Here is a 23,933-nt window from a genome sequence, read left to right as displayed (position 1 = left end):
GCCTACAAAAGCGGTCATCCCGCAACTTTGCCCTTCCTCCAGCACCTGTCCCATGTTGACACCCAGGAACCCCGCGGAAAGAGCCCGCGGTGAGCTGGGCGGTGGCCAGCTGGGTTCCTGGGGACCAGCAGGCGTTTGAATGTCCCTGTGCTGCTCCCACTGGACGGGCGCAGCCTGGCCCGCTGAGAACCTCTGACTTGGCGGGGGCACACCCAGGTACTTGAACTCGATTTCTTAAGGTTTTTCAGTTGAACCCAAGTGGCTCCTTTCTGTTCTGGAAGAGAAGACTGTTTTCCTTGTTCTTCTTCCTGCCTACAGAAAGAAGTGTCGGTATTTCAGGGGGAAAAAACTTCCACTTTTAACATACTTTAGCGTGTTTGCTGCTGCCCTGTAGGCTGACATGGCTGTTTGAAATGACATCTTTATGGGATTCCTTGGTGGCTCAGAGGGTAAAGAATCTGCGTGCAATGCGGGAGACCCTGGTTCAACCCCTGGGTCAGAAAGATCCCCTGGAGAAGGGAATGGCTACCCACTCCAGTATTCTTGCCTGGAGAATCCCATGGACAGAAGAGCCTGGCGGGCTACAGCGGAAGGGATCACAAAGAGTCAGACACTACTGAGAGACTGAGCTATAAAGCAAAACAGAGAAAGAACTGGGAGTTATGTATTTTGCATGGGTGATTATTTGGACGTTCCAAATTTTCTCTCATGATTTTCTTCCTATAGATGAAGGAAATGTTCCTCTTCGGTAGCGCCAAGCATAAACAGTGTTTGAGAAAAATTCAAAAAGTGAAAAAAAATTATTTTGTTGGAATGAAGGCCAAACTACAACTCTCACTTTCAATTAGAAACCCTAGCCTATTATCATTTTGGCTTGTAGTTCCATAATGTACTATTAATACTAAATGGAAAACCAGGATTCTCACATCTGTCTCTACCATCCCCTTTTATTTTTCAGTCCAGAGCACAACCACCAGAAGAGAACAAAAGGAAACCGGTTTTGGGAAAACTTGGCACTCTGTTCACGGCCGGAAGGAGAAGGAACAGCAGAAATGGGTTAGAGAGTCCCACCAGCTCAAATACCAAACCAGGCTCTCCCAAAGAAGTAACCTCTTCCAGACTCCCGGAAAGAGAGACAGAGAAGAGTCAACCTCTGGGCGGCCAACCAGGGCCGACAGACCCATGCGAGGAGGGCTCCCCGCAGGAGAAGCGCCAGGAGCCGGAGGGTGAACACCCCGAGGGCTGCGTGCAGGCGGCCCCCCCGGACGCCAAGCGGTCACCTGGCGGCGGCAGCCCTGCAGCGGCGGCTGTGCCCCAAGGCAGTGAAAGTGATTCACCCCAATTAGAACCTCTGGAGGCAGAGGGAGAGACCTTCCCAGATGCCACCGCCACTGCCAAGCAGCTGCGTTCCTCATTAGAGAACTCCTCCAGGCGGGAGAACGCAGAGGCGCTCATCCGGAGTCCCGGGGAGCACGCTTCGCCCGGCGCTGGCGGCGAGCAGGAGCCCACCCAGGGATCGAGGGGCGTGCCGGACTCGCCCGCCGGGGAGCATCCTGCCAACGGGAACCCTGGCGTGTGTGCCCACGGAGGCTCTCCCGAACCCCAGGGCGCGCCGAGTCAAGCCCCGGAGCACTCATCGGCTCCGCCCGGCGACCCGCCCGCTGAGGGTGCGGAGAACCGGGCGGGCTCAGCACCAGTCAAAGCCGAGCCCCCGGGGCAAGACTGCCGGCCCCGCCAGCGCGCCCACCCGGCTAAAGTGCTGACTCTGGACATCTACTTGAGTAAGACCGAGGTGGCACAGGTGGACGAGCCGGTCGTGATCAGCCCCGGGGCTGGAGACGGCGGCGATTGCGACGACATGGAAAAGAGGTCGAGTGGCCGCAGGTCTGGGAGACGGAGGCGGTCGCAGAGATCCACCGACTCCCCCGGAGCCGACCCGCCGCTGCCCGACTGCGCGCCCCGGGACGACACGGTGTTCGAGGACGAGGTGGCGCCAGGCGCGGCCGCTGAGAATGGCTGTGCGGAAAAGAAAGTGAAATCTCCTCCGCAGGCGGCCCCCGATGGGGGCGTTGCCTCCGTTGCCGGCCTCGAGTCCAAGCCCAGCCCCAGCCCCAAAGGGCAGCTCCGAGGGGAGCCGGAGCGGAGCAAACAGCCGCCGCCCGCCTCGTCCCCCACCAAGCGGAGGGGCCGAAGCCGCGTCCCCGAGGCCGTGCCCACCTCGCCCGCCGGCGGCCCCCGGGCTCCGGCCAAGGACTCCCCTCTCAAGAGGGCGCCAGACCCCGGCCCCAATCCGGCCGCCAAGGAAAGCGGGGAGGAGGCGGCCCGGATCATCCCCCGCGAGCTCACAGTTAAGAGCAGCTCGCTACTGCCTGAGATCAAGCCCGAGCACAAGAGGGGGCCGCTCCCCCACCTCTTGGACGGCCGGGGAGAGGGAGGCCGAAGCAGAGACTTGGGCAGATCGGCTGGAGGTTCTGACGCCTCCGAAGGCTTGAAGCCCAGGAACCACTTCGGTGTGGGCAGGTCGACGGTGACCACGAAAGTGACCCTGTAAGTAACTGCGGGGTTACTTGCAACATTATCATTCATAAACTGAACAGATTCATTCTATTTGAGTTCTTGGATAAGTAAGCTTAAGAGTTGGGTTGGGCCAGCCCAGCGGCTCTTGAGGGGCTCAGAGTCTTTGCATTTGTGGAAGAACTGTAAGTGCATTGAATTTTCTCCTGGGTGGTGAAATTGAGATGGTGAAGGACTAGTTAACACAATTAAGGTTTAAGATGACCCATTCCAGACCCTAGTCTGTTGTTACTAATAAGTCCTATTAATATAAGGCTTTTAAGTTCAATGAATGTAAAAGTAAGATATCTCTTGAGGTTCAGTATTTACATAACTAATAGACGAGCATGTGGCTTGATTGGAGCTCATTCTATTCTTTATTCAAAATAAACACCAGCATTCCTAGGTGGAACATTCTTAAAACACAAATGCAGTGAATTTGAAAACAGGGAGCAAACTCTAGTGTGTACAATATACCCAGTAGCTTTGACATGTGTGAGTTTACAAGAATTCATAGAACCTTTTATGGAACTTAGTGCATTATTGGCCTAAAGCTTTAAAAACAAAAACCTCTAATACAAGTATCTTGGTTGTTTCTTCCCCTTTATGATGTTAGGAAGTTTGGTGATATTTTTGCTCCCAGATTGAAAAGTATTTTTCTGTTATTGAAATGAAGAAAGATCAGTGTTTTTTACTGGGAGGCTGTTTGACAAATGACACACATAATGACAAAGGACACATTAGAAGGATCAAGTTCAACAGCTGACTGTGACCACTGTGCTGTTAAGTTTATTGATTTTTCAAATATTTATTGAGCACCTTCTGTGCATGGTAGGGTGCTGGGAACTACGCAGGGAAAGCCACAACTGTGATTCAGTATATATTGCCTTTGAACAGTTTATGGCACAGTCTGGCACCCAAGATGCCGACAAATCAAATAACTATATGAGGTGATAATCTGATTAAACTGCCACATGACTGTTATCATCCCTAAGGCTGGGGGTGTGGAAAGGAGGAGGAAATCACTGTTGACTTTTTTTTTTTTTTTTTTTTTTTTGAGGAAATGGGTTTGTGCCTTGATGGTGAGTGAAGTCTGATTGGCAGACAGGACAAGGAGGGCATCCTATAAAACTCAAGACTCTCCCCCTTTCCCCACCAACTCGCCCCTGTCTCTCAGTCAGCAAATGTGAAAATGAGTATCTAAACTGCTCAAGGTGTTTTCCTATATTCACACATTTTTTAAAGAAAGCTGAGACTTTGCCAACATTATGATTCATAAACTGAACAGATTCGTTCTGTTTGAATTCTTGGATAAGTAAGCTTAAGAGTAGGAGGTCTGCTTGGTAAACACTCGGGAGGAAAACCTGCTTAATGAATAACTTGAGCTACCTCACCCAGCTGCCAACCTGGAGAACTTTGATAGAGTCAGCAATTTATTCTGTAAGAGCAGCCTTGGAGAAATAACCTGAGTGAATGATGCCCATTATTTGTAGAAGGCCAGTGAGACTGAACATTCAGCCCTCCTAAGTGTGAGCCTTAGAGACAGGTTGTTGTGTACTGATTAAGGATGCTTCTTGTCTTCCAATCAGAATACACCAGTGGAAAAACCAGAAATGTTACACTGTTAAGGGATAGGGTAAACAAACAAAGTCTTTTTCATATGCTGTTTGCTGTAATAGAACTAAACCAAATGGCCTTTTCTAAGGAATAATTATTTTCTACCTAAAATTTTCCTTTCCCAGAGGCTCAGTTTAATTCTGTTTTCTGCATGGCCTTGCATTTGGTGAACTGGCCACCTATTGTAATGGAGACTTAATAATTCTTTCTAGTCCTTTGACCCATTTCCATTTGACTGATGGATTTTTTTTTTTCTGATCCTTTAGTTTTTCCTCTGATTGTATTTCAAGTAGAAGTGTTACTCAGATTATTTATAAAAACAACTTGAATCTGAAATTTTAGAGTTAAAACTATTTTATATTCCCTGAAAAATAATCACTATGAAGAAGCATGTTTCTTGATCCTTTTAGAGGAATTATGTTTTCCATTCTCTACCAAGTATTGAATGTTGAGATTCTTAAAATGGTATGTTTAGAATAAGGAGAATTTTCTTTTCGTATTTTAGCCACAGGTTCTTAGACTTCAGGGTATTTTCCCTTCTTACATCTTAATGAAGGCATTACAACATGAATTATAGGAGCCTTCCTTTTAATCAGTTTGAACCAGGTTAATTGTAGTGACTCTCGGTAGCAGAAGTTAATAGCACAGAAAATTTGGTTGTAAAATGTATTTTGATCTTCATGTAAATCTTTAATGCTCAGGTATGTGTGTCCTGTCCTTAATGTAGCTTATTGGCTAACCTAGAGTATTTTCCATTTACATCATAAGGTCTGCTTTGATGTTTGACTAAGTTCCTTGAGCTGATCAGTGAGAATTTTTATTTTTTTATTTTATTCTTTAAAATATATTTTTATTGGAGTATAGTTGATTTACAAAATTGTGTTTCAGATGTACAGCAAAGTGAACCAGGTACATATATATCCACTTCTTTTAAGATCTTTTTCCCATGTAGGTCATTACATGGTACTGTACTATACAGTATCTATTTTATATATAGTAGTGCATATATGCCAATTCCAGACTCCAAATTTATCCCTTCTGCACTTCCCCTTTGGTAAATATAGGTTTGTTTTCTACATCTGTGACTCTATTTCTGTTTTGTAAATAAGTTCATCTGTGCCATTATTTTAGATTCCACATATAAAGTGATACTATATATTTATCCTTCTGTCTGACTTCTTCACTCAGTATGACAGTCTCTAGGTCCATTCATGTTGTTGCAAATGGGAAAATGCCTCATTCCTGCACAATATAGTATTATAAGAAGGTCACTGTAGAACTACCATTTCTAAATGATTTTGTGTGGAATACTGAATGGTTTTGTAAAAAAAAATTTGCAGTTCAGTTACTAGAAGTATATAATTTTGCTACATGTTGGTCAGGAAAAAAACTATAAAGGATTATGAAAAGGATCTGTTTTAGCACTGTATGTCTAGGTTTCCAGGATCTTATTCTAAGTTCTATGGACAAAAATAAATACATCTGAACTAGGATTATGAACTGACTAGTCTTGTTAATGTTTACTTGTCAAAGTAAATCTTAACCTGAGAATACTGGTTTCTTACACTTACTGAAAAAAAATGCAAATTAGACAAATGTAGAAAGTTGTGGACTTGGAAAATGAGATATACAAAACCAGAAAATAATAAAAAAGACTTTCAGTGAGTTTATGCAACTCAGTAGTCCTTTCTCCTTTCTTCTACTCTTCTGTTGCTAAGTCACTTCAGTCGTGTCTGACTCTGTGCGACCCCATAGACGGCAGCCCACCAGGCTACCCCATCCCTGGGATTCTCCAGGCAAGAACACTGGAGTGGGTTGCCATTTCCTTCTCTATCAGTGAGAATTTTTAAAATGTATATTCCCTGATATGTGAACATCCCTTATTAACTGATAGCATTTGTAAGTTCTCTTACTTATACTCATCTCACTGGTTTTAGAACTTAATCTTTAAGGAAGTGCTTATAAGTTAATTTTGCTTTTAAATTTCAGATATGGGTCCACCATGGGGGACCCTAGATATCTCAAGGAGATACTGGAAAAAGCAATGCCTGGGAGAAATTCATGAGAATATAGCAAATTTAGTATTTAATTAAAAAATTAAAAAAGAAAATCTAATTCTAAATGCTGTATTTAGGAAGAACTTCTCGAGTTTTCTCAGTCTTCTCATTTTATCTGGAAGGATAAGGTGTCTTCATCCAAAGTCATCCTGCCTGCTCCTTCGAAAGGCTCATCAGGGCCAACCTTCTTGAAGGCCAGTGAGTCCATGTAGGAGACAGTGTGAGATCTTCATACTTCTTTCTTTGTGTTCTCTTTATCAAGATGGCCTCTAAAGTTTGATTATCTTATAGATCTCATGATAATTTATTGGCTCCTTGGCTCATAAAACTGGAGAGAACCAGAGGAGGTTACTGAGGTTACTGTTTTCCTGGGAAAACAGGATAGAAGAGTTGTTAGGAACATGATATCTGAAACAAGAACACCTACCTTCCGTCACTTAATAGCTGTGTGACTTCGGGCAAATTACTTACCTTTTCTAGACCTCAATTTCCTCATCTTAAGAGAGAATGTGTAAAATTGCACATGATGCAGGCTATAGAAAGTGCTTGGCCATTAGTGAATATTAGTGGCTGTTATCTCTTACCTTTTATAAACCACTAGACCAATTATTTAGACATTTTTTGTTTTTAGTATTGGAGCCTGTTCTTCTTGGAAAGCTTATATAAAAGTGGCATGTAATAGATAAGTCGGAGTGATTCTAGTTGAAAGGAGGATTGCTGGCCAGCAGTTCCATCCCCCAGTCTCTACTGTCCCCAGCTGCAACCCTTGAAGAGAACTACAAGGATGCCTTCAACCATAACGTGTGTGTGTGTGAACCAACTCTGTTCTAAACTATGATAGTGTTTCGTTTGTTTTTATAGATAGAGAAGGTAGAGTCCAGACAGCTAAAGTAACTTGACCAAGTTCACACAGATAATTAGCATAAGAGCCAGAGCACATTTTTTTTCCTCAGAGAGAAAACTGTATACATTCAAAGACTTTTAATTTCATGGGCTTCCCAGGTGGTGCTAGTGATAAGAACCCACCTGCCAATGCAGGAGATGTAAGGGACGTGGGTCGATCCCTGGGTCGGGAAGACCCACTTCAGTATTCTCGCCTGGAGAATCCCGTGGACAGAGGAGCTTAGCGGGCCATGGTCCAAGAGGTCACAAAGAGTCAGACATGACTGAAATGACTTAGCGCTGCACAACACAATTATACCCAAGAAATGTGAGAAAGAGAGGAGAACCAACAACTGAGTAATTATAAGTAAATTATGGTACATCCATATGCTGGACTTTTATGTGCAGACGTTATAAAGATTTTTCAAATAAATTTTTAGTAACTTGAAAAATGTTAAATTCAAGGTGAGATGCCAAACTCTATGAACAGACTAATCTCAATGCATACGAAAAAGACAGGAAGTGTACTAGAATGCTGACAGGGATATTGTTTGAGTGGTTAGGATTTTTTCCAAATGGTCTATAGTGAACACGCTTTATGTAATCAGAAAACTTTTATGGAGGAAGGAGGGAGGGAATAAACTGTTCAAAGAGGTAAATAATAAATATTTTTAATAATCCAGCTCTTTGAGATAATGTAAATTAAAAAGTTATGATAAGTAGCACAGTTGGTTCTGGGGGAAATCATTTACATATTTAAAATATGGGAGTGCATGAAGTATTCAAATTTGTTCTAATGTTCTTTGGGCCAACTCTAGTGCCAAGCACTGTACTTATGATAAACTTGTTAACCTCTCACCTCTAGAGCTTCTTAGCTGTATAAGTTTCTCATCTCTCATAAGAAAGAGAAACATCCATTAAAGATAATTGACAGTATATATAGAGTGGTTTAAAACTTATTTCATAAAAAATGTTACCTACCAGAAAGATGTTGGCTTTTCAGTTTTGTAGTAAATTGCTATGTTCGCTTTAAAACCTAGGTCAATAAATTTATCTTGATACTGTTTTATTCTTGCAGCCCTGCCAGGCCCAAACACGTGGAACTAAATCTTAAAAACCCTAAGAATCTTGACAGCTTGGGAAATGAACATAATCCATTCAGCCAGCCGGTTCACAAAGGAAACACTGCCACCAAAATCTCCTTATTTGAAAACAAGCGGGCAAACAGCAGCCCGAGACACCCTGACATTCGAGGTGTGAGGAACACTCCTGCCTCTAATAAAACCTTTGTCGAGAGGGCAAAGCTGAATTTAGCCAAAAAAGCCAAGGAAATGGAGCAGCCTGAAAAGAAGGTGATGCCAAGTAGTCACCAGAACGGTGTGCCGGGGAAGCCAGCGTCCGCAGAAGCCAAAGTGACTCCTCCTGAAGAGGAGACTCCTGTTTCTCAGCTTCCCCAAGGTGATAAAGTAGATGTGCAAACAGATGCTGGCTGCCCTTCTGAACCAGTGGTTGCTGCTCTGATTCCCGTTAAGGACCACGAGCTTTTAGGAGAGAATGACTCCAAGGCTGCTAACAGCAAAAGACTTGAACTTGAAAATATGACTAATATGGCAGAAGACACCCCCGCCATTCTTGATACCAAAGATCCACCTCCAACAGCCATACCAAAGCCACAGCCTGGATTTTCTGACTCACAGCCCCCAGCTGAGTCATCTAATGGGCCTTCTCTGTCGCTGGCTGCCCCCATTCCTGCAGATGATACCAAAGACACATGTGCTCAAGCTCCTGTAAGCAGTTCTCCGTGCACTGATCTCAGAGTGTCAGAAAGCCATAATGGATGTGCTCTGCCTGTATCTCATCAGAATAATGAGACAGTGCCCCCCTCCAAACTTGCAGGAGGAGGGGGAGGGGATACAAGTCCTCCTTTGTCCCCAGAGCACAGCCGAGAAGCTGTGGGAGATGAGTGTCCATCCAAGATCCTAGTCCAGGTCAGGTCCTTCATGCTCCCCGTGGAGAGCGCGGAGGGGGTCTGCTCCCGGATCATCACAGATAGCTCTGAAGTTAGAGAAGCACAGTTGCCAAGCTGTCACAATAATGAACTCCAAGTGGTTTCCGTTGCAAGTGGTGCTCCCCAGAAAGAGGAAGTACAGGGCAATAAGGGCACATCACCCAAACACATTCACTGCAAAGAGGAACACGTAGTAAAATCTGGCGCACAAGTCATGCCGCCCGAATCAGAAGCAGCTCTGCCTGTCCAGGCTCAAAGTGAGGACGACGGAAAACCCCTGAAGGCCGAATCCACCGCCACCAACTTCCCAGACAACAGAAGTCATTTAGAAACCCCTCAAAGACCCAGTCAGAGTGTTGTGAATGGCCAGGGCAGTCCTGCCAGTCTTTTGAACATCTCTGCTGGTAGTGATGATAGTGTATTCGATTCTTCTTCTGACATGGAAAAATTCACTGAGATTATAAAAAAGATGGACAGCACCGTGTGTGTACCCCAGAAGAAAAAGAAGGCCAGGCTGCCAAATTCCCCCGCCCCTCACTTTGCCATGCCACCTATTCACGAGGACAATTTAGAAAAGGTGTTTGATCCCAACGTGTTTACCTTTGGTCTGGGGAAGAAAAAGGAAGGCCAGCTGGAGATGTCACCAGCTTTACAGTTGATGCAGAATCTTGACACCAAATCCAAACTGAGGCCCAAACGTTCATCCACTGAACAGAGTGTCCTCTTCAAGTCCTTGCAGACTCACACTAATGGGAAAGACGAGCCCCTGGCAGCTCCAGAAGTCCATGACAAAGAGAACAAGGATGTCCCAAATGGTGGAGTCAAGAGATCGAGGCTAGAAAAAAGTGCACTTTTCTCAAGTTTGTTATCTTCTCTACCACAAGACAAAATCTTTTCTCCCTCTGTAACATCAGTCAATACCATGACCACATCTTTCGGTACCGCTCATAGCAGTTCTCTTTCTCGACCTTCCGTGTTGCAGCCCGTGGCTGAGAGTGCCACACCCTGTGGTTCAGAGAAAGACCAACCAAGTCTGCCAGCCAGTAACGTAAAGGTCTTCAATTTCAACTCGTCAGATACGTCTCATTCGGGATTGAAAAGTCTGAGCCCCATGGAAAAGTGCCTGCAAAAAGAGGAAACCAAAAAGGATCTGGATCTGAGAAGCAACCTTCCCATGCCAGAAACTAAATTTTCTGAATTTTCAACACTGAAGACCAACGGTGATACGTCTAATCATACTGAAAGTGTTCTTAAATCGAACTTGCCGAGCTATGGAAGCAGTGACACAGACTTCACTGGTCTCTTCAAAGCCAGCCGGTTTGACCCAAGCATTTCTTTTTCTGGAATGGCATTATCAGATACAACAGTAAGTAGCAACATAGTATCATTTATTTGAGGTAGTTAAAAAGTCAGAGGGAAAGTGGGGTGATGAGCAATTCATGTTATTTGTTTAAAAATGGTTATGTTCCTATACAATAATTTCTTATTCATCACATTTGAAAACCTACTATGTACAATGGAGGTTAAAGTTCAAGAGAAAAGGTACTTGGAAGGCATTCATACTCTAGCAGGGAAAAATAAGCTACAAATACTTTAAGGCACTTATAAATTTATATGTTATATTGTGAAAGGTATAGATAAGGTACCTTGAGAATTCAGAGACAGGGTGTTTTTTCTTCCCTAGTTCTGTGTAAAGATGCTCTTTAACACTATACTTAGAATTTAGTGAAGATTTGTGAAGGCTTCCTTTATCTTGAACCCCCCCCCCCCCACAAAAGAATCTTATTCCTAATCCTTTCTTTTGCACTTTGAGATTCACTCTTTCTTCCCCTACATAGGAGTCCATGTTTATCCCACATGGCTGAGAAAGTGTTTTCTTTTTATTTGGAATTAGTTTTCATTAGGGAAATATTTTTTCTTGCAAAGCTGTTGGGGAATAAAGAATTTGGTTTACGTTGGTGCTTTCCTGTAATATAGTAGAGAGGATGGCAAAATATGATTTTGGGAAACGATTATGATTTCTCCCATCTTTTTTCTGACTGCTATAAGTTGTTTTCTTTACTCAATTTTTAACGTAAATTTGTGGTTTTCACTTATGATGTTTGATACTCAAGTTGAAAGAGGGAAGATGATGATAAAGTTTAGAAGTCAGCTCTGCTAAGCCCAGAAACAGAAGTGGCAACTGTATTCCTGTTGCCCACTCTATGAACCAGGCTACCTGGCAAGTGAAGATGAGAACCAGACAGAAAATATCCTGCCCCCTTCCTCATTTGTTCAGGTCACTGCTCCATTTGAATTTGTTGTATTGTTTTTTTGCTACAAGCCTATCATGGAATATAATTCTGGAACCTCTTTCAAAAGGGTAGTTGAACTTTCAGCAGAGGCTCAGATCCCTTTTTTCAAAAGATTTCAAATTTTTTACTCCTAGGATGCCATACCCACCCACGCGCGTGCGCACCCACACACACATACACATCTGGATGTAGATATACAATAAAACTTATTGAGGACCCCAAAGAGCTTTTGTTCACATGAGTTATGCCTACTGGAATCTCTTATATTAGAAATTAATACTGAGGACTTCCCTAGTGGTCCAGTGGTCAAGATTTCACGCTTCTACAGCATGGGGCATGGGTTTGATACTTGGTTAGAAAGTAGGATCCCATATGCCATGTAAAGGAAAGTTACATGGCTCAAAATTGCCTGGAGTTAAAACTCCCCTCCAGGTCCTCCCCACCATTCTATGCAAAACAAAGAACTCTCTCACCCAAAGGAAAAAATGGACATGAAGGTTGATTAAGACCAGCTCCCAGCCAGTCCAGCCTCTGGCCGATCTCCAGAATTCCTTGCCCCAGCTGTTTAAGACATAACTACTCCGAACAACCTTGGAGAAGAACAGGCCCCTTGAGACAGCAGATTTCCACATATATGCCTGTATGTACTTACTCTTTTCTTGGCTTAGTGCAGCCGCTCACTAATCTGACTGCAGCCCCTTCTCACCTCATTAAAGGTGATCTGTTCCTGTAAAGTGCCGGTCTCATTCTTTTTCCAAACCTCGCTTTCTCTAACTCCCTTACCCTACACCATGCAGTCCAGCCAGTAAAAAAAAAAAAAATAATCAAGTAATTAATACTGAGAAAAATTTAAAACAGAACACACAAATGCACATTCCAGTATCCACCAGAACAATGATGTCATCACATGTCATGGACCCTCTGGAAAATTCTGCTCTATACCTTGTGAGAGAAAGTGAAAAAGACAAATAACCTTTTCTAATTATGAAAATAATTTTGACCTCCTGGACTCTCTGCAAGGGAACTGGGGACCCTCCAGAGACCCCTGGATTGCACTTTGAGAACGACTGTGGTAAACAAATAAAACTGAATCAGCCTATAGCACTTAGAAATCATGTGGTTTTTAAGAATTGGTCTCAAGCACAAAATCGCCACTGGTCCGCTTCTCATTCATTACAGTCTTATTCTCTCTCCTTAATCATTCTTAGATCACTTCTCTCATTTAACAACAATCCGGTAAGTCTGACAACAGGGTACACAGTTTCACTCTGGAATCTCTTGAAAAACCCAGTCAAGTGGAGTGAAAAAGAGAAACAGAGTACTTTATACTTTCTCTAGGCCTTTTTATGATTAAAAAAAAAAATTTGTTTTTGTTTTTCTTTAGGCCTTGGGCTTTGTTGACTGTATAAGTATTCTCTTTTTAATGTCTGAAGTTTTGTTTTAATATCAGGCGTCTTCTTTAGCGTATCTTCATGAAGTGTGCACATATAAATAAGCATATGCCACTTTAATCTGTAATGATGCTCTGCTGAGGCCCTTACTGTGGCCTTTCAGTCACAGTCCACCCTGGTGTGATACCAGAGCCATCCGATCACAGGCAGTCCTTAGAATGGGCATCTTGGTCAGCAATGAAAGTAGTCCATGTTTTACTATATTTTTACCAGTGTAATTCTATTTTTATCATCTTAAACATTTCTAGTTTTACTGGTCTTGTCAGATGGGCTTGAAAATGATTAGTTTTGTAGTTGTATAAAAATACATTTTGCTCCTCTAAAAGGGATTAAGAAGCCCTGTGCAATGAGCATTGTGAGATATACCATAAACGTTTTATTTAGACTAGTAGTTATGTGATGAAAAAACAGTATTTATAGATTCAGATAAGATGTGTATAGGTACACACAGAATTGATTCAGCTCATTCTGGGTAAGTGATTGATCCATTATAATTTCTCTGTTTATTTGAAGTTATCCTGGGATGGTTTGAATTATGATCTCTTAGCTGAATTCTGGTTCTGTGAACTGGTGTAAAACATAGGTCTGACTCTTGGGCCCTGAACTTCCCAGGTTGGTGAAAATCTCCTAAGCATATAAATGAGGAGACACTGAAATGGCAAAATCAGTTAGAGGGGGGGAAAAAAGCCCTTACCTTTAATAGATTCAAGTTTTAATATGACTTTGGTATAGATCAAAGTAGATATGTAGATATGTTTCCAAATTGACAAGTGTGAGGCAAATATGACCTTACTTAAAGGATCATGGGAGGGGGAAAGAGGACTTTCCATGAAGTTTAATTATTTGTTGTGTTTTTGTTCATCTGACTACAGACACTTAGAGGAAGCATCCAGAATAAAATCAATCCCCGACCTGGAAAAGTAAGATTCTTTTCTGTTCCTCGTTTAGAATCATTTTGGCCTGACAAAGTGCAGCAGCAGCATTTGACAGCACTCTCGCTTTCTTAGGTGGTGATATACAGCGAGCCTGACGTCTCAGAGGCGTGTGTGGAAGTGTTCAGTGACGTGGAGGACTGTAGCGCCTGGAGCCTCTCTCCTGTGATACTAGTAAAAGTCGTCAGAGGATGGTAAGAGAGGCACTTTGTGTTCCTGACTCGGAGGGTGTGTGGTTCACATTTTTAATTGTCTGTCTGGTCCTCAGTACTTATTTTAATATTATGCCCTTAACAATGAAAAGGGCAAACAAGACTAGTCTTAGTGAATACTAAAAGTGTATCTAAGAAAAACGTTTTTTGACATTTCTGATTCTAGGAATGATGCATGTTGATGCTAGAGGAATCAAAAAAATGCAGCAGTATAAATTTCTTTTCCCCATTTTCCCACATAATGTTGGTTTGGACTAATGATCACCAGCGTCCGTAATATACTTTTGGTTTTTAATTTTCCATGAGGTTGATAAGAATTGCACTACTCATGTTGATAGGCCATGCACTAAGCATGCTAATAGGAATTTTTTTTAATTTTATAAGGGAAAACATCTTGGCTAACTTTTTAAGTGACAGTTCAGTGAAGGACTAACCTAAAATTTATTTTCTAACTTTTTGACATCAGATAGTTTTTGTTAAGTAAAGAAACTGGTGAAAAAAAATTGTATTACCAGCTTAACTGCTTCAAGGAAATACACAGGAAATTGAATAAAGAAAAGCGGTTTAAAAAAAATCACTTACTTGGCATAAATATGAATCTTTGTACCTATTTATAAACTTTAAAAAAAAGATGTAGGACTATAGGCATTTATGGTTTAAAAAATTAATAAGCTTTTCTTTGGGTCTCCATTTGATTAAATATGTAGCATCTTTTCTCTTAGGCTTTAGATATTTTAATATATTTTTCTGTATATTCAACATGTTCATTGGAAAAATACAATTAGCTTTTGTTCTTAAATTTGAAAACTGAAAATTGTAATTTTGTTTTTAATGAAATACTGATTCTTCAACTTGTTAGCTTCTCTCTTTTCTTAGAAGTATGAGCACTTAAGACTAGTACTGTCATATATTGTCACGAGGTTTTTATTTAGTGTTTGTATGTTGCTGAGAAGAATAAATGTGCTTTCTGGATCATTAAAAAAGTATTACATAGTATATTTGAAAGTTGCTTAAAGAATGAATCATAAAAATTCTCATCACAGGAAGAAAGATTGTTTAACTGTGAGGTGGTGGGTTTATTAAATAAACTTACTATGGTGATCATTTCATAATATACACACATATCAAATGGTCATGTTGGTCATATACACACATCAAATGGTCAAAACTAATACAATATTATATGTCAGTTAAATCTCAATAAAACTGGAAAAATGCTTTCCATTAGCATGCATGTAGTAGTCCTTTGTATCAGTATATCCATTGATATGGTGCTAATATGTAAGTTAAAACCCTCAAAAGTGTTTTTGACATATATAAGAAGAAAAAAATTGCAATAAAAGTCCATTTATCTGACATTACTATGTTTCCACCAACTGGCAAACTTTCTATGCTATAGAGCTACTATAAGAATTAGCAGCTCAATAATGTTCATACTGATAGTCAAAATTCTCTAAAATCCTGATTGTTGTTTTATTTTAGTTGCTAAGTCATGTCTTACTCTTATGCAACTCCATGAACTGTAGCCTGCCAGGCTCCTCTGTCCACTGGGATTCTCCAGGCAAATATACTGGAGTGGGTTGCCGTTGCCTTCTCCAGGGGATCTTTCTGACTCAGGGATCAAACTTGCATCTCCTGTTGTATCTCCTGCATTGGCAGGCAGATTCATTACCACTGAGCTACTGGGAGAGAATTGGCCACTAATATATTATTTATAAGGGGTTCCCTGGTGACTTAGATGATAAAGAATCTACCTGCAATATAGGAGACCCAGGTTTGATCATTGGGTCAGGATGATCCCCTGAATAAGGGAATGGCTACCCACTCCACTATTCTTGCCTGGAGAATTCCATGGACAGAGGAGCCAGGTGGACTGTAGCTGATGGGGTTGCAGAGTTGGACATGACTGAGCAACTAACACACACACACACACACATTCACACTCACACTCACACACTCTATTGGCCAGAATATTTGACTAATCAAAATCTCTCTTACCAAGACTGGCTAATAGTTTTGCTGTGTTTTATTCTTAGTTGGATTTTGTATGAGAAACCAAATTTTGAAGGGCACTCCATCCCCTTAGAAGAAGGAGAATTGGAACTCTCTGGTCTCTGGGGTATAGAAGATACTTTGGAAGGAAATGAGGATGAGGCAGTGTCGACTAAGCCCATGGTGATTGGTTCAATCAGACTTGTGGTCCAGGTGGGTAAAATTAGTAAGCTTTTAATAAAGGCAAACTGGATTTCATCGTTCATTCAGCAAATACTTATTGAATACTGGGTGTGATTCTTTTGAGAGTTTCATTTTGTGATAAAAGTGATTGGGAAAAGTATTTTGTGTTTTATGGATAGGTTTTCTATATTTAAAATATTTGTACATGTTAATTAGAAAAGAAACATTCTAATTAGTCTATTTTTTCCAGAATGAATCCTGAAACATGAATTTCTCTTTCCTGGCCCCCATTGCCATCTGCAAATGTATTTTATTTAATAACCTAGTTTGGATGAACTCTGTAAGAACAGATTTTTCTTTTACTTATTTTTTTGGTTGCTCTGTGAGTTCTTATTACCTTGAGTGGCTTACAGGAGTATTTTGAAAGCTAAATAATCCAAAGATAATTCAGTTATTAACTCTGGGATTTCATGTGGGTTTTAAGAAAATAAGTATTTAAGGCCACTTTATGGATTGGGTAAACATTTCTTGGTTATTCATTAATGAGGAACTTGAATCAGTTCTTTGTGTCTCTTGGAATTTGATTCTTTACCATTTAAAAATGTAAAAGTTATCTCCCAAGTCAAAAAGCTCCATTTGTGTATTAGACTTGGGTATCAGAGTGCAACAGGGGAAAAAGACATGTTCCAGAATGAAAATGAGTAAGAATGACTAACAGTTTTTGGCAGAAGAAAATGTTATTTCCTGGGTCAACATTTCTGAGTGACTTAGATGGTAATTGGTATTCTGAATGATTTATCTCTTAATAATTTTTTTTAAATTTCTATCTCTTAATAATTTTAAGTACATAATGTGATAGACTTTATGTAAGATGTAACAGACACCATTTTGAAATGTCATAGTGGAATAATTTATCTGCAGTTTTTATTTATTACTCATAATAAAGCAATGTTTTAAAATATCTTTCAAATATTATCTCTTATGTAATGTCTCTCCTTCATTTTTCTGAATTCTATACTCTTTCTTGGTCATATTATAATCTGCTTTTTCTGTAATTGTAATCATTATACAAGTACATGTTGTTTTCCTTTAACACTGACTCTCAATCTCTTTTTTACTCTCTCTGTACCACTTGCTGATGGTTAAACTCCCACTTGTAACATCTCTCAAGGATTTGCAACTATGAGATATACTAGAATCTGGTGGGGTGGGGATTTAGGGTCCAGGAAGGGGGGCTGAGGGGAATGAAGCATACTGGTGCAGACCTCCTGTTTTGGCTGATGACAGCAGGCCTCATGCGATTAGTGCTTTTCATGGTATTACATGGTGTGGGGTTTTACTGGGCATCATATCCCATTGATATGATGTGCTTTCCATTATTTTACCTTTCTTCTTACTATGGGATTTAAGTTTTTTTCCTCTCTTAAATAATGGTTCATGAATATTTTTGTGCATTTAACAATGTATACATTTTATGATTCATTTCCTTGTGATAAGCTTTTCAGAATGGTGTCATGTTAAAGAGAAGGAACACTTTTATGGTTCCTAATACATGATGGATTTTTTTTTTAACAGATTGTGTTTATAGTTCCTTGACACATAAAAGTCATGACATATATTCAAGGGAGTCACCTTTTCAGTTCACTAACTTTCTTGCTTTTGTTAATATTTGAAAGAGTGGCCCCTGAGCTGACCCGAGTGTTACCATTTTTTCTGTACATCAGTTCACCTCGCTCTGCATCATGGAAGAGGTTCAATAAGCATTCGATCAGGGCTCAGGCGCTCAGCCAGGAGGGCCTTTTGCAGTGTGTCTGATGGACACGCAGGGCATGGAGCAGTGACCAAAGTGCAGAGATCTGTAAATCACCGCAGACGATTGCCTTCATGACTTAGACCAAACCCACATCATAGCCAAGGAGTGCTAGCACAGGGGCCCAGAACAACAACTGAGGAGGCGGCCACTCTGTGACCAGTGTCTCTGGATATGGGTGGTCACAGGAGAGCAAGGAACTAAAACTCAGGTTGCCGAGGAAAGCCAGGCAGGTTTTTCAGTGAAGACAAGGGAAATAAATAATGTTCCAAAACTAGAGATGCGTTTCCGGTGGTGGTTGCTTGAATGTCATGCTGAGATACATGACTAATGCAATGTGTATGCCCCAGAAGATCACATATTAGGTCATGAGTGCAAACAGGAAAGGGATAAAGTACCAGATGATCTGTGCAACGTATATGTATATTTAAAGCTTATTTTAATTATTTAAAAAAAGGAATAATGAGCTCACTGTAGAGTTTAATACATGGTGTTACTATTATACATATATACTATATTCATGTAATTTTTTTTCTTTTTTAGGATTACAGAGTTAGTCAGATTGACTTATTTACTGAACCAGAAGGGTTAGGACTTCTGAATTCCTACTTTGATGATACTGAAGAAATGCAGGGGTTTGGCATAATGCAGAAGACTTGTTCCATTAAAGTACATTGGGGCACGTGAGTATTTTATTTGCAACACAGTTTTAATGAAGCTCTTTTCTGAGTGTGAAAAGAGGACTTCACATAATCTATCTCTAATTTGTTATCCTGTTAAGTAATTATTGACTAAAAGCTTTTATTATTATTTTTATAAGGCACATAAAAATCTGATTTTTTTGGTTACTGTGTTACTCAGCTTTCTTGTAAACGATAATGATTTCTTGGAGGAAGTGCAGGGAGAAAGCTGCATTTTTAATGTGGAGATTTCCTTATCACAAAGGAACCTGATTCATTCAGAGCTGAGTTGCAGATTATGCCTACACGGTAATTCAGAGGAGGTGATTCAAAGTGTGTGTGTCCCTGATACTTCAGGTGGGATGGAGGCCAACACGCATACTACTTCCTTTAACAGTTTCACACAATGCTTTCCAAAGCCCCTAGGATGTTGATTTCAAAAATTACAGGAAACTGCAAGGGTATTTTGAAGGAAGCGGGAATATTTCAGATAGGGGAGAAATTAGGCTAGAAAGTGCAGGCCGCAGAACTGAAGCTGGTGGCCTCTGCAGTGGAGTGCACAGCCCCGGGCATGTGACAGACATGCACCGAAATGCAGGAAAAAGCACCAAAGCTTCTGTATATTTTATTTAAAATCTCCTTTTCAGATGTTATCTTTGTGTATGTTTTCTAATAAGTTTATAGTATATTCAGTTATATATGCATAATTTATAAGTATTCATATATTCAGAGACTGCTCAAGAGTTTATATTAATGGAATATGAGTAAGATGGTACATATGTAATGAATCCAAAGGTAAAATTCTACAAGAAACATAAATTATGGAGAGGGACCGTGGAAGTGCTACTTTAGAGAGTAGTCAGGAAAGTTCCTGGTGACTTTCAAGCAGAGATCCGAGGACATGAGGGAGTCAGCTGTGGGACATCCCAGGGAGGCAGGGTAGAGAAGTGTCCTAAGCTGGAAGCCCAGTGTTTGCAAAGCCCTCCAGGGGGTGTTTGAGCAATTGAGGGGAGGTCTGGCTGCAGTAGAGTGAGCCAGGAGGACTGGTGGTGGAGAGGGCTCGTATCATATCAGACCTTGTAGGACTCTGGAGGGATTTTAGGTGACTCCAAGGAACATAAGAAATCATTGGAGGACTTTAATCTAACTTGCGTTTTAGGAGGATCACTCTAGCTTCTGTGAAAAAGTAAATTGTAAAGAGCTAAGAGTGGAAGCAAAGATCTGCAGTTACATAGGCAAGAAGTGTTTTGGTGACTTGGTGTGATGGTGGTGGTAGAAGAACAATCGGATTCTGCATACATTTTGAAGACAGAACCAACAACATTGGTTGACAGATTTTATGTGGGGTATGAGGGGCAGAGAAATGTCCAGGGTTTGGGACCACAGCATTTATTGGAATAGGAAAAATGGGGAGGGGGAGTGAAATCCAGGTGTTTTGTTTTGGAGGTTAAGTGGGAGATGGCAACTACCCATCCAAGCATTCAGGTAAGAGGTCAGGAAGGTGACTGGATACATGACACTGGAATCTTAGGTGGGGTAGGGAGGCTGGAGATCTGGAGTTGTGGGCATGGAGAACATATCTAAACCCCACACTGGATGAGATCTCCATGCCTAACCTCAGTCATTATTAGAGAAATGCAAACAAAACCACAATAAGGTATCTTCTCACACCCGTCAGAGTAGCCATCATCAAAAAGTCTACAAACAATAAATGCTGGAGAGGATGTGGAGAAAACAGAACTCTCTAACACTGTTGGTGGGAATGCAAACTGGAATGGCCATGATGGAGAACAGTGTGGAGATTCCTTAAAAAACTGGGAATAGAACTGCCGTATCACCCAGCAATCCCATTGCTGGGCATACATCCGAGGAAACCAGAACTGAAAGAGGCACATGTACCCCAATATTCATTGCAGCACTGTTTATAATAGCCAGGACATGGAAGTAACCTAGATGTCCATCGGCAGATAAATGGATAAAGAAGTTGTGGTACATATATGCAATGGAATATTACTCAGCTATAAAAAGGAACATACTTGAATCAGTTCTAATGAGGTGAGTGAACCTGGAGCCTATTATACAGAGTGAAGTAAGTCAGAAATAGAAAGACAAATACTGTATATGATGCATATATATGGAATTTAGAAAGATGGTACCAACAATTCTACATGCAAGGCAGCAGAGGAGACAGAGATGTAAAGAACAGACTTTTGGACTCAGTGGGAGAAGGCAAGGGTGGGATGATTTGAGAGAACACCACTGAAACATGTATATTGTCATATGTAAAATAGACAACCAGTGCAAGTTCGACGCATGAAGCAGGGCACCCAAAGCCGGTGCTGGGACAACCCAGAGGGATAGGGTGGGGAGGGTTCAGGATGGAGGGACACAGGTACACCCACGGCTGATTCATGTTGATGTATGGCAAAAACCATCACAAAATTGTAAGGTAATTATTCTCCAATTAAAATAAATTAATTAAAGAGCAGGAAGGTCATCTGAGCTTTGGGCACTTTTATATTTAGAGATTAGGAAGAAAGGGAGGAATCTAAACAAAGGTTTCTTCATCTCTTGCTGCTTTTGAGTTTTTCAACATCAGAGAAACCTGTAAGTCTTTCTTCTCAAAGTATTTAAGGCTGAGAACTATCACTAACTCACTCCAGTATTCATCCCTGGAAAATTCTATGGACAGAGGAGCCTGGCGGGCTGCAGTCCACAGAATTGGAAGGAGTTGGACATAACTGAGTGACTGAGCTTGCACACATGCATTATATTTTTATCTCCATGTCTGGATGATTTCGTGACTCAGGCTTGGGCTATGTGGAAGCGTAATGAGCTACAGTTAAATAGCGTTTCTTACCTTGACAGTGAGTTTAACCTGGTCTTACAGGTGGTAGTTACAAACCAGTCATATTTTTACACATTTTGATGGGCTTGCATGGTGGCAGACACTTTTCTTCTGGTTCTTCGTTGCCATCAGGGTAATAGAAAGCTGCCTTAGAAGTCAGTTCAGAGCTTGGGCTCATTGAACTCAGTCAGCTTGGTGCCAGGTCAGTACTTTTACAGATCTCCAAGGGGAGTCTTGATGGGTTGGGAGACTCCAGCTGCTCACAAGTATTCAAGCTGACACGGCCTCTGCTGGTGCAGCAGTCCTGTGAGCTGATGGAAGGGGAGACTTCACTGTGCGGGGTGCTTCTTCAGATTCCATGAGGGGATTTACTCCAGGGCCTGTTCAGTCTGCATCAGGCTTTTCTGCACGTACATACATTCAGAGTGAAGTGAAAGGGGCTGTGCTGTGTTCGACTCTCTGCGACCCCGTGGACTAGACAGTCCATGGGATTCTCCGGGCTGGGATACTGGAGTGGGTAGCCTTTCCGCTCCTCAGGGATCTTCCCAACCCAGGGATCAAACCCAGTGTGTTACTTGCTAATTTCTTATTTGGGAAAATGAGAACTTTCTAACAAAAATTTCCTCTCACACTGTGTTGAGTGTAAAGTTTTTAAGCAGCTGGCAATGCCAGCACCCATCCTTGCAGAAGTGACTTATCTTGAGTCTATTTCTAATAAATAAAATTAAGGAGTTTTAAGACTTTAAAGGCAGCATAAAGAACATCTGTTCCAATATCATCATTTAATCAAGGAAGACAGGTTTTGGCCACTTTATCAAGTTGGATTAATTGTTAGGATTAGTTGTCAGAAGAACAGGTACTAGAATGCAGGTGTTCTGAAGTCAAGGGACATTTTTTTAATAGCCACATATTCTTTGATCAATGCTAACATGAAATACTTGATATATAAAAATATACATACGTATGTGAACTATGAAACCTAGTAATCAAACAAGCCCCTCATCACGCAACTGAGAACTTCACCATTACTGACACTGCCGTAGCCCCCAGCACAGCCCACCTGTTCCCACCCCCCTGACTTCACATGTGAGACCCCTCTCTGGAATTTTGTGTTTTCCTCAGCCCCTTGTTTTGTCGTGTTACCGTATAGTATCTGTCCTTGCACTGTTGTAGTTGTGCTTGCTTTTGAAATTTATAGAAATGTTATTAAACTTTTAAAATAAGGAACTGTGGCTTGTTCCTTTTTCTCCACATTGTTTCTGAGAGTCCCCATATTGATAAGTATCTGTACTTATTCTTTTTCATTGCTATTTAATATTCACTGCATATATTTCCTTACAGAGTATACTAAAGCCCAACTTTTTATTATGAAAGTTTTTAGACATAAGCACAAAAGTAGAAAGGATAGCAAACACCCATATGCCCTCCACTTTGATTCAGTAATTGTTAACATTTTGCCATATTTGCTTTATCTTTTTTTCTGAGCAGTTGAAAGTAAGTTGCAGATATTGTTATCCTTCTTTCCTATAATAATAAACTTCATCCCAAATCTCTCTATAATGACATTTTCCTACAAAACTACCATTATCACACCTGAGTAATTTTCAATATGGCCATGATAATATCTACCCAATAGTCCATAAATAAAATTTCCCCATTGTTTCAGGAATGTCTTTTATAGATGTTTTTAATTAGCATCCAATCAAGGCTCATATATTTGGTTGTCCTGTCTCTTTGAAAAGTCTCTTTTAATCTCTAAAATACCCCCATCTTTGTTTCCCATGCCACTGACTTTTTTGAAGAACTTAGGTCAACTGCTTAGCGTATGTGCCATAGTCTGGATTTTCTGAGTGCTTTTTCATGGTATCATTTAACTTGTTCTTCTGTCACCTGAAATGTCTACATACAGGTCATTAGGTCTTCAGGTATAATCAGATGCAGATTGAAGGGTTTTGTCAAGGATGTTACTGCTATAGGCAGTGGCACATACTTGTGCTGCATTAATCAAACCAAGTTTGGTTGCTCGGTTACACTGGCGCTTCCCACTCCTCCCCACGGTAAAGGTACCAGTCCCCCCTTGAGATTCAGAGCCTGCTCTCGTTTGAATAACCTCCAAGTTGGCACATTCACATTTAAATCTTCTGACTATCCCCTTGGTTTCTGTATGCAGCCAGCATTCATGTGCAGCCAAATCTAGAGAATAACACTTAGGATCCAGCTGGAAAAACTGTTTTTGGTTTAAGAACAAGTGAACAAGATAAGAACGGTTTTTCTTGTCTGATTCAGAGGGTGTTTCTGAAAGAGTAATTACATGAATGATTTTCATGAATGTATGGATGACCATTGTTATTTGTTCAACATTAGCTCAACAGTATTCCTTTGTATGTATATATTTGTTATTTTTTTTTATAAAC

General features: G+C 41.1%; 1 protein-coding gene across 1 annotated transcript in view; it reads left to right on the top strand.

Annotated features, from left to right (window-relative positions):
- CRYBG1 (crystallin beta-gamma domain containing 1) overlaps positions 1 to 23,933 on the top strand; it is a 228,023-nt gene that overhangs the window by 172,399 nt on the left and 31,691 nt on the right. The window contains exons 3-8 of the mRNA XM_065911626.1: positions 959 to 2,547; positions 8,188 to 10,483; positions 13,735 to 13,782; positions 13,870 to 13,988; positions 16,043 to 16,211; positions 18,535 to 18,674. Coding sequence (XP_065767698.1) covers positions 959 to 2,547; positions 8,188 to 10,483; positions 13,735 to 13,782; positions 13,870 to 13,988; positions 16,043 to 16,211; positions 18,535 to 18,674 — 4,361 coding nt within the window. The remainder of the gene's footprint in view (positions 1 to 958; positions 2,548 to 8,187; positions 10,484 to 13,734; positions 13,783 to 13,869; positions 13,989 to 16,042; positions 16,212 to 18,534; positions 18,675 to 23,933) is intronic.

Source organism: Muntiacus reevesi, chromosome 19 (genome assembly GCF_963930625.1).
Source record: "Muntiacus reevesi chromosome 19, mMunRee1.1, whole genome shotgun sequence".
NCBI classification, from domain to species: domain Eukaryota; kingdom Metazoa; phylum Chordata; class Mammalia; order Artiodactyla; family Cervidae; genus Muntiacus; species Muntiacus reevesi.
Note: the sequence above shows the minus strand (reverse complement) of the source record. Positions and strands in the feature narration are given on the sequence as shown.